This window comes from Danio rerio, chromosome 2 (genome assembly GCF_049306965.1).
Source record: "Danio rerio strain Tuebingen ecotype United States chromosome 2, GRCz12tu, whole genome shotgun sequence".
Classification (NCBI taxonomy): Eukaryota; Metazoa; Chordata; class Actinopteri; order Cypriniformes; family Danionidae; genus Danio; species Danio rerio.
The window spans coordinates 53,801,995-53,814,663 of NC_133177.1; the positions used below are offsets into that span (position 1 = coordinate 53,801,995).

The following is a 12,669-nucleotide window of genomic DNA, read 5'->3' on the forward strand; positions in this document are numbered from 1 at the left end:
ACCACCAACTTACCCAGCAAGTTTTTACGCAGCGGATGCCCTTCAAGCCGCAACCCATCTCTGGGAAACATCCACACGCACATTCACACACACGCTCATACACTACGGACAATTTAGCCTACCCAATTCACCTGTACCGCATGTCTTTGGACTGTGAGGGAAACCGGAGCACCCGGAGGAAACCCACGCGAAGGCAGGGAGAACATGCAAACTCCACACAGAAACGGCAACTGAGCCAAGGTTCGAACCAGCGACCTTCTTGCTTGTGAGGCAACAGCTCTACCTACTGTGCCACTGCCTCGCCATTTTGAGTTTATATTTCTCTCTATTTTATTCTATAGTAATTGTAGTCTGATAACCATATATATATAGTATAGCATTATAGTTCCTTCATTAATCATTAAAAATTTGTGTGTGTGTGTGTGTGTGTATGAAAATAAAAAGTTAAGTTGCAACTTACTGGAAAATTATATATATATATATATATATATATATATATATATATATATATATATATATATATATATATATATATATATAAAAATCATAAAATGTTTGTATTTTAATAATTGGCAAAATATTGTCATTTGAATTATTATTTTTCAATTGTTTGTTTTCTTTATATATAATTTATTTATACATTTAAGAATTTTTATTATTATTATTATTTGTTATTATTTAATAATAAAAAAGAATAGTAACATAGTACAATTATATATCACATAAGTACAATAACTGTATGTATCTTTTAGTAAAATATATAATGACCATCCTGCATGAGATTTAGTAGTTCTAGTGACATAATGACATAGCCTATAAAATATAAATATTAGATCAAAAACTTTGGAAATGAATGCAGTTGGAAATGATCAGTTGCAATTTACTTAAAAAATATATAAATTATATAATATTTGTATTTTAATAATTGACAAAATATGTGTAACTAAGAAGCTATTGTCATTTTAATTATTACTTTTAAATTAATTGTTTATGTTTTCTGTTATATAAATATATTTATTACTATTATTAAATATTTATTTATTTATAAAACACATTTAAAAACAACCAAAGTTTACCAAAGTGCTGTATATAAGAGCGCTAAACACGGAGAAAAAAGCAGAATATGTTTTATTATTATTATTAATTAACTATTATTATTATTATTATCATTATTATTATTATTATTATTATTATTACTACTACTACAATACAATATTTAATAATTTATAAAGCACATTAAAAAACAATTAAAGTTGACTAAAGTGATGTACATATAGTACTAAACGCAGAGAAAAAAAGTTTTTTAATTAATTGTAAATGTTTTCCATTATACAAATATAATTATTACTATTATTTAATTTTTGTAATTTAATTTATTATTATTATTATTATTATTATTATTATTATTATTATTATTATTACAATAAAATATTTATTTATTCATAAAGCACATTTAAAAACAACCAAAGTTGACCCAGAGTGCTGTACATAAGAGTGCTAAACACAGAGATTCAAGCAGAATATACGTTTTTATTATTATTATTATTATTATTATTATTATTATTATTATTATTATACAGTATTAATTTATTTATAAAGCACTTTTAAAAACAACCAAAGTTGACTAAAGTGCTGAAGACAGGATTACTAAAACAGAGAAGAAAGTAGAATATAAGTTTTTAATTAATTGTTTATGTTTTCTGTTATATAAATATAAATCTTACTATTATTTATTTTTTTGTAATTTAATTTATTATTATTATTATTATTACAATAAAATATTAATTTATTCATAAAGCACATTTAAAAAAAACCCAAAGTTGACTAAAGTGCTGTACAAAGGAGTACTAAACACATTAAAGAAAGCAGAATATAAAAGTTTTTATTATTATTATTATTATTATTATTATTATTATTAACAAAACATAATTATATTATAAATAAAAATCTATAGTTTTATTGTCATGCTTTTAATGAAGTAAATAACCCTGCATAAGGTAATCATTTATGAATTTAAAGACTGCTGAAAAAAAATCCTTACACTTATTTTCATTTTAGAGTTCAAAATAATAAATGTGCAAGCAACTAGTAGTCTTCCAGAGCACGCCAGCAATTGCTTAGCAAAAAAGAGAAATAAAAATAAAACATGCTATCAAATGCAATTGAAAAACCTAGAATGCAGGTTTAATGCAGAATGAAAAGTCGCTTTTAATTATAAATTTCAAATAAATAAAAGGAAATCTGCTCTGATTGATCATCACAGTACATAAGCTTCACACAATACTTTATTGGTGGAACGTGCTGATTTTTTCTGCCCTTTTTTCTTTGCTTCTTGTTCTGTATTATTTTTTATTGCAAGTGACTCACAGTACACTAACAGCACCTGGCAGTCTCCTACTGACCAAAACCCATTTAAAACTGTAATGAAAGGCTCACATAACTGTGGCTGAAGTCATATTAAAGCACGCTTTCCAGCAGCTTGCCTCATTATATTCACATTATGCAAAAAGACACATTAAAACAGGACAAAAAAAAAAGCTTTTTAATGATGCGTTTTACTTAGGCTCTGAAAAGAAAAGCTTTCAGAATAAGATATTTGATGTTTTTGCAGAGACTCGCACACAGAAGATGCCAGCATATTCCTCATGTGTTTCTGTATGCGTGTGCTTTTCTCTATAGTGGCTAATGAGGATGGAGAGACCAACAGCAGACCGCTGGCCAGATTTGCTCGTAAGTAACTGTGTGTGTTTTGGAGAAAATGACACATTTAGGAATTAGGTAGGAATTTTTTAATAGAAATGAATGAATTTTTTATGTTTTCTGTTGTCATTTATAGTCATATAAATGTTATCATGCACAGTATAAATTATTTTTAATATATATTGTTTCTATATAAATTTGTTGATCGTCATGACCAGGCGTTTGTGTTTTTGTTTCAGTTATATTGAATTCATGTTATTTTATGTTTATTACATTGTCCTTTTTACAATGAAATAAAGATCCATCCATCCATCTATCCATCCATCCATCCATCATCCGATAGTACATCTATCCATCTATTGTTCTATCATTCCATCTATCATTCTATCGGTCTATCCATCTATCGTTCTCATTCTATCCTCTTTTCTGTCAATCTATATATCTATCTAGTAATTGTTTTATCTATCTATCCATCCATCGTTCTGTCGTTCCATCTACCATCTAGTTCTATCAGTTCATCCATCCATCCATTGTTCTTTTCGTCCATCCACCCATCGGTCTATCTGTCAATCCATCATTCTATCTGTCAATTCATTTTCATCCATCCATCCATCCATCCATCCATCCATCCATCCATCCATCCATCATCCGATAGTACATCTATCCATCTATTGTTCTATCATTCCATCTATCATTCTATCGGTCTATCCATCTATCGTTCTCATTCTATCCTCTTTTCTGTCAATCTATATATCTATCTAGTAATTGTTTTATCTATCTATCCATCCATCATTCTGTCGTTCCATCTACCATCTAGTTCTATCAGTTCATCCATCCATCCATTGTTCTTTTCGTCCATCCACCCATCGGTCTATCTGTCAATCCATCATTTTATCTGTCAATTCATTTTCATCCATCCATCCATCCATCCATCCATCCATCCATCCATCCATCCATCCATCCATCCATCGTTCTATCTGTCCATCTATCATTGTTATATCGTCCATCATCCATCCATCCATCCTTCTGTCATCTATCCATATATAGTTCTATCAGTCCATCCATCCATCCATCCATTATTCTATACGTCCATCTATCCTTCCATTGTTATATTGTCCATCTATCCATCCATTGTTCTGTCCGTCCATCTATTCATCCATCATTCTGTCTGTCCATCTATCTATTTATTGTTCTGTTCGCCCGTTCGTTCGATCATCCATATATCGTTCCATCCATCCATCTATCCATTTATCTTTCCATCTTTCCAATGTTCCATACCATTCCATCCTTCAATCGTTCCATCTATCCAACGTTCCATCCATCCATCCATCCATCCATCCATCCATCCATCCATCCATCCATCCATCCATCCATCCATCCATCCATCCATCCATCCATCCATCCATCCATCCATCATCCGATAGTACATCTATCCATCTATTGTTCTATCATTCCATCTATCATTCTATCGGTCTATCCATCTATCGTTCTCATTCTATCCTCTTTTCTGTCAATCTATATATCTATCTAGTAATTGTTTTATCTATCTATCCATCCATCATTCTGTCGTTCCATCTACCATCTAGTTCTATCAGTTCATCCATCCATCCATTGTTCTTTTCGTCCATCCACCCATCGGTCTATCTGTCAATCCATCATTTTATCTGTCAATTCATTTTCATCCATCCATCCATCCATCCATCCATCCATCCATCCATCCATCCATCCATCGTTCTATCTTTCCATCTATCATTGTTATATCGTCCATCATCCATCCATCCATCCTTCTGTCATCTATCCATATATAGTTCTATCAGTCCATCCATCCATCCATCCATTATTCTATACGTCCATCTATCCTTCCATTGTTATATTGTCCATCTATCCATCCATTGTTCTGTCCGTCCATCTATTCATCCATCATTCTGTCTGTCCATCTATCTATTTATTGTTCTGTTCGCCCGTTCGTTCGATCATCCATATATCGTTCCATCCATCCATCTATCCATTTATCTTTCCATCTTTCCAATGTTCCATACCATTCCATCCTTCAATCGTTCCATCTATCCAACGTTCCATCCATCCATCCATCCATCCATCCATCCATCCATCCATCCATCCATCCATCCATCCATCCATCCTCCAATAGTACATCTATCCATCTATTGTTCTATCATTCCATCTATCATTCTTTTAGTTTATCCATCTATCGTTCCCAGTCTATCTTCTTTTTCATCCATCCATTTATCCATCCATCCATCCATCCATCCATCCATCCATCCATCCATCCATCCTTCAATAGTACATCTATCCATCTATTGTTCTATCGTTCCATCTATGATTCTATCAGTCTATCCATCTTTCGTTCCCAGTCTATCTTCTTTTTCATCCATCTGTCCATCCGTCTGTCCATCCATCTGCCCATTGTTATATTGTCCATCTATCCAGCCATCATTCTGTTTGCCTGTTTGTTCATCCATGTATCGTTCCATCCATCCATATATTGTTCCATCCATTCATTTATCGTTCCATACCATTCCATCCTTCTATTGTTCCATCCATCGTTCCACCCACCCACCCACCCCTCCATCCATCCATCCATCCATCCATCCATCCATCCATCCATCCATCCATCCAATGCTCTATCCATCATTCCATTCTTTCAACTTTCCATCCATCCATCGTTCCATCCATCCATTGTTCCATACATCCATATATCGTTCTATTGTTCCGTCCATCCATCCTCCAATAGTACGTCTGTTGTTCTATCATTTCATCTATTATTCTATCAGTCTATCCATCTATCGTTCTATCTATCCATCTATCGTTCTCAGTCTATCCTCTTTTCCATCCATCCATCCATCTGTTTGCCATCCGTCCGTCCATAGTCAGCTGAAAAAAATTATTTGGAGTTCAAAATATTAAATTTACTAAAACCAGTAGCAACATGCCAAAAAGGAGAGAGAGCATTTTGCACCTTGGAAATGAAATAAAAAAAGCATAATTGAAGTTCTGATTATTCATATAACAGATGCTTTCATTCAAGAAAGTGCTGCAGACACTCGCAGCATGTCTTTATTACACAGTTTTTTTTTTATGTTTTGTTTAATTTTTACAGTTATGGAGTTACAATATAAGTGAGTGTTAAAGGGAATTTACTGGGTCATGGAATTGCCTAAAACCAGCATGTCTAAAAATCATTATCTAGTGATCACAAATGACTGGTACAGTTGTGATGAGGTTCTACAGAATTATTAGTCAAACGCATTAAAACTTGTCTGTAAAATAACTACTGCAATGAATTTAGCATTACATTTTTGTCCTTGGTCACTGTACAAGACTTACTAGCTGTTGATTCTAGAGACGACAGAGCATTACGCGCTCATGCCACTAGATGGCAGCATATATCAACAGAAAATATATAATGTAGCTTAGTGCTGGATCAAAAAAGAAAAAAAAAGGCCCACAGATTGTTGTAGAGAAGTAGATAAATAAGTAAATGTAACAAAATAAAAATAAAAAAGTACTTAAAAGACTTAATAAAACAATTATATTTTGTGTTTAATTGCATTTAATTCTAAATTATTTTTAAAAATAATTTATTTATTATTTTCTTCTTTTGTTTTTCATTTATATGTTGCTCTTTTAAACTTTTATTGATTCTTTTTTTTTACTGCTTTTTTATTAAATATTTGTGGGCTCTTTATTTATTTAATACCACATTTATTTGTTTTTATTTATTTTACTTTCCAAGAAAACAAGCACAAATTATTTATAAAATTAAATGAACATTGAAATAAGTAAATAAGTATACAATTAAATAAGTAATTAAATAAGTGAATGAATAAGTAAATAAGTTAAAAAGTATATAAGTTAACAAGTAATTAATTCAGTTAATATGTATATAAGTAAATAAATAAGTTATTAATTATACAAGTAAACAAGTAATTAAGTAAAAATAAATAAGTAAACAAATAAATACGTAAATAAAAAAGTGACTAAATAAGTAAAACAATCAATAAATTAAAAAGTAAATAAACAAGAAACTTAATAAGTAAATAAATAAATATGTAAATAAACAAGTAACTAAATAAGTAAAACAATCAATAAATAAATAAGCAAATAAACAAGAAACCAAACAAGTAAATAAATAAATAATTGAATAAAAAAGTAACAAAAAAATAAGTAAATAAACAAGTAACTAAATAAGTACATAAACAAGTATTTAAAGGAATGAATAAATAAATAAATAAATAAATCTTTTAAAAAGTTATTATGTATATAGAGATAAGTAAACAAATAAATAAGTAAAAAAAACAAATAAATGGGTAAATAATCAAGTAACTAAATAAGTAAACAAATAAACACATAAGTAAATAAACAAACTAACAAATAAATATATAAATAAATAAATAAATAAATATTAAAAAAGTTATTATGTATATAGAGATATAAGTAAACAAGTAAATAGGTAAAAACAAATAAATGGGTAAATAATCAAGTAACTAAATAAGTAAATAAATAAATAAACACATATGTAAATAAAAAACAAACAAACAAATATATAAGTAAATTAATAAGTAAATAAGTAAATAAATGAACAAATAATTAAATAAATAAATAAATACATAAATAAGGAAATAAGTAAATAAGTAAATGAATAAGTAAATAAATAAGTAAATAAAATTAAGTAAATAAGCTAACTAAATACTGAAGCAGAAAATAATAATATTAGAAGGAAAAACTAAAACTAATTTAGAATGAACTGTAATAAAAATAAAAAAAACAATATATTTGTTTCCAGGCTCAAAGTCTCAGAGCGCTCTGTGGAACACACTCACGGCTGGGACGAGCAAGAAAGAGAAGGGGAAAGCACAGCGGGACGTCCCGGATGATCCACAGCGCATAGAGGAGATCCTGGCAGATGAGCTTCCCTCCACAGACACACCAGAAGCTACAGAGAAAACTGCTGTCAGGTTCATCTCTCTCCTCTTATTGCGCTTCACGCTTGCTTTGAGGGTACAGATCTAATGTTTTGCAATCTGACCACAGTGTGAACAGTTATGTAGGAATTCATGTGACGTTTACATCATTTTTGATCAACGCACATCATTATTATGTGCTGGTTAATGCTGCAAACATCCTTTTCAGCAGCATATAATAACACATCCAAACCAAATATGAAAGAAAAACTGAGTGACAAGTCGTGCAACAGGTTAAAATTCTTCAATATGTCGGCAATGTTTCAGTTTCACTTTGAGTTTTGACTGGATACATGTTGTTTAAAACAAATTACAGGAAGCTACAGTAGGTTATCAGACTCTGCAAACTATATAGTTTTCTGCACAGATAAATCAGGCGTGAGCCCTGCCTTTAATAGTCATATTAAACATAATCTTATTAGACAGAAATAAAGCGAGTCTGAAAGTGCTTAAAAGGGCATGTATTGTGCAAAAAACAGTTTTATAGGAGGTTTAATCACAGATTTTTGGCACCAGTGTGTAAATATAGCCAGCTTTTAATGATAAAAATCTATTAATTTATTTTTAATAGATTTATTTTTTTTATCTTATAAATTTATTTTTTATCATTACACTTGATGAAAACAGTCTGCAGAAACACTTTGATTGACATTTTCTCTTTGTACGTGTCATCAGAGGGGTAAAGCCCCGCCCATTAGTGACCATCTCTCCCTCATTATCATAGGATGTTAGTCTTGTTTTTGAATCTGCCACTATCCTGACGCATTCATAGCTCCGCCCTCTTTTGAAAAGAGCGCAATCTCATTTGAATTTAAAGTGACAGTCACCAAACTTTCACAATTAGGATTAAACCAGAAAAGGGGCAGTTTCAAAAAGTTATGTAACATTATTTGCGGGGTATTTTTAGCTGAAACTTCAAATACACATAAAAATTGGTTGCAGCAGTAAAAAGCAGGTCAGATATTTTTTACCAGTGGAAAAATCTGAGAAATGTTTGAAGTCATTTGGAGAGCAATTTTAACAACAAAACACTAGTAGGTGGTGACATGTCTGTCTTAAAGGGATAGCTCAGCCAAAAATGAAAACTTAGTCATTGTTTCTTCATCCTCCACTTGTTCCAAACCTGTTTGAGTTTCTTTCTTTTGTTGAACACTAAAGATATATATATATATATATATATATATATATATATATATATATATATATATATATATATATATATATATATATATATATATAATATATATATACATATATATATATATATAATATATATATACATATATATATATATATATATATATATATATATATACATATATATATATATATATATATATATATATATATATATATATATATATATATATATATATATATATATATATATAAAAACAGATATTTACATATATTTTGTTTCTACTATGGATGTTTTCCCCTAACATTCTTCAGAATATCTTGTTTTATGTTCAACAGAAGAAAGAAAGAAAGAAAGAAAGAAAGAAAGAAAGAAAGAAAGAAAGAAAAAGTATAGAGCCACTTTAGTGTAAGTAAATGATGAGGATATTTTACTTTTTGGAAGTATAATCCCATAAAATAAAAGGGTCATAAAATGTGGTCCAATTCCCAGTCAAAACTGACTGACATTTCACATTACCAACAATATTTCAGTTTGCATCTGAGTGTGTGTGTGTATAAATGTTAAAAATTAAAATAAATCTGGTGAGGATAAATCTGATAATATTTACTAAATTAGTATGTGAGAGAAATAAAGTAAGCTGAAAGTGCTAAAAAGGCACCTATTGTGCAATAATTACTTTAATTAGTGGTTTAATCACACATTTGTGGCACCAGTGTGCAAGTATAAGCAGCTTCTATTGGTAAAAATCTATTTATTTTATCTTTTATAATCACACTTGATAAAAACAGTCTGCAGAAACACTTTGACTGACATTCTTCCTTTGTACGTGTCATCAGAGGGGGGAAGCCCCACCCATTAGTGACCATCTCTCCCTCATTATCATAGGATGTTAGTCTTGTTTTTGAATCTGCCACTATGCTGAGGCAGTCATAGCTCCGCCCTCTTTTGAAAAGAGCGCAATCTCCTTTGAATTTAAAGTGACAGTTACCAAACTGGCATAATTAGAATCAAAGCCTAAAAGGGTCAGTTTCAAAGAGATATAAAACCTTATTTGTGTGGTATTTTGAGCTGAAACTTCACATACACAATCTAGGGACACAGTAGACTTATTTTACATCTTGTAAAAAAGGGCATAATAGGTCCCCTTTGAACAAATGGCTTCATAAAGTCTATACAGTGCAACATAACAAAACACTCACAATGAAATGTCAAATGAGAAGAAATAGCTGCCTGTGTGTGACTTGTATATGTCTTCGCGAACTTTTCTAATGAAGCTGCTTTGAATATTTGCTCATTAGGGTGAGTGGCATTTGATTATTTTTAATGAAATATTCATTACGACTGAGTCTGACAGAGAGTTGTCGCCCTTACAATGATTGTTATTAATGGTGTGTTTGTTCCTGAGCCTGTTCAACTCATTAGTGGCATTGTTAGCATAAAATGTTTGGCGGTGTCTAATTGATAAGGGGAATATTAGTCATTACTGGGCACCTGCCGTACGTATAACACACACTGAGAAAACAGACCCGGACAGGACGTGTGATGAATGCGACTTATGGCATTATTAATTCAAAATGCGAATGCAGTCAAATTAATTGTGTTTCGTTTTAAAGCATTTAGGCTTGACATGTTTGATCACCTTGCTTCTGTAAATATTTGAAGATTCTCGAGACCTCAAGGTTTTTTTTTTGGCTGAATTTTTGATTGCACTTTATGTATTTATTTATTTTTATTGGTATTTAACAAGACCACACATATTAGTACACTACATGACAAAAGTCTTGTCGCCTATCCAAGTTTAAGGAACAACAATAATACCTTGACTTCTAGTTGATCATTTGGTATCAGAAGTGGCTTATATGACAGGCAAAGGCCTCTAGATGACGCTTATTTTAGCAAAATTAAATATAATCATGCCTTGATTTTTAATTATTTAATTAGGACAGTAAGGTCTGACTTTGCTTAGACAAAAGTCTTGTCACTTAACAGAAATAATGTACAGTATAGAATATAAAGTCATGCTGCAGTGGAGAAAGAATGAATATTGTGTATGACACCCATGAGCTTGGAGGACTGCATCCAGACATCTCTGCAGTGACTCAAATAACTGATTAATAAAGTCATCTGGAACGGCTAAGAAAGTTTCTTGCAGGACTCTCAGAGTTCATCAAGATTCTTTGGATTCATCTTCAATGCCTCCTTCTTCATCTTACCCCGGACATGTTCAATAATGTTCATATCTGGTGACTGGGCTGGCCAATCCTGGAGCACCTTAAGCGTCTTTGCTTTCAGGAGCTTTGATTGATGTGGTTCTAATAGGTCTTCTGCTGTATTTGTGATGATTCAGTTCAACAGATGATTCATCAGAAAAATCTACCTTCTGTCACTTTTCCAAATGATCAACTAGAAGTCAAGTTATTATTTGTTGCTCTTACAACTGGGATCGACAACAAGACTTTTGTCAGGTACTGTGCATAATACAGAATAAGAAAAAATCACAGACTGTAGTTCTCGTATTTCCCCACTATCCCCTCAAAATAAAAAATTAATTTAATTAAATAAAAACAAACATTTTGCATTTTACTTTTAATATTTCCTTATTCCTTTGCTCAAATACAGCTGTTTAATTAGCAGTGTAGCTATATTTATCAATTCATTTATTAATTAATTCAGTCCTTTATTTATTAGCCATTTACTTATTTAGTATAATAAGCCTTAGCAGATTATTTGTTTACATATGTATTTGTTTATTTTTGTAGCCATTTATTTGAACCCTTTATTTCACCATTTATTTAGGGCTTTGTTGTTGTTTGTTAACATATTTTGTCATTCATTTGTTCATTTAGTAATTTCTTTTTTATTATCCCATTTTTTGGGTGCTTGCTTGCTTGGTTGGATGGTTTATTTATTTATTTTTTATTTATTTATTTATCAATTTATAAATCTTATAGCGCATTTATTGTGTATGGCCATCCACCCAAAGCACTTCACAATCATGAGGCGCTCTCCACACCACCACCAGTGTGCAGCATCCACTTGGATGATTCGACAGCTGCCACAGGACAACGGCGCCAGTGCGCTCACCACACACCAGCTATTGGTGGAGTGGAGAGACAGTGATAGAGCCAATTCGGTGGAAGGGGATGATTGGGAGGCCATGATTGTAGGGGGCCGATAGAGAGACTTTGGCCAGGACACCAGGGTTACACCCCTGCTCTTTCACAAGAAGTGCCATGAGATTTTTAATGACCACAGAGAGTCAGGACCTCGGTTTAACGTCTCATCCGAAAGACGGAGCCCACTGACAGTGTAGTGTCCCCTTCACTTTTACTGTGCATTAGGACTCACACAGACCATAGGTTGAGCGCCCCCTGCAGACCTCACTAACACCACTTCCAACAGCAACCTAGTTTTTCCCCATGTGGTCTCCCATCCAGGTACTGACCAAGCTCAGCCCTGCTTAGCTTCAGTGAGTAACTGGTCTTGGGCTGCAGGGTGATATGGCTTTTGCTCAGGATTTCTTTTGCCAAATAAAAATCAGATTGTGTTTTAAAATGACCCCTATTTTTCCATCCATCCATCCATCCATCCATCCATCCATCCAATAGTACATCTTTCCATTTTTTGTTCTATCATTCCATCTATCATTATATCAGTCTATCTACCTATCGTTCCCAGTCTATCCTCTTTTCTATCAATCTATATATCTACTTATTGTTTTATCTTTTCACCGTTCTGTTCTTCCATCTATAGTTCTATCAGTCCATCCATTGTTTCATCCATCCATCCATCCATCCATCCATCCATCCATCCATCCATCCATCCATCCATCCATCCATCCATCCA

General features: G+C 31.8%; 1 protein-coding gene across 10 annotated transcripts in view; it reads left to right on the forward strand.

The window, feature by feature from the left end:
• The window catches only part of pde1cb (phosphodiesterase 1C, calmodulin-dependent b), a 174,106-nt gene that overhangs the window by 27,310 nt on the left and 134,127 nt on the right, over positions 1–12,669 (forward strand). For all 10 annotated transcript variants that reach the window (XM_073930669.1, XM_073930688.1, XM_017352373.4 and 7 more), the window contains 2 exons: positions 2,680–2,730; positions 7,505–7,676. In XM_073930669.1, coding sequence (XP_073786770.1) covers positions 2,680–2,730; positions 7,505–7,676 — 223 coding nt within the window. The remainder of the gene's footprint in view (positions 1–2,679; positions 2,731–7,504; positions 7,677–12,669) is intronic.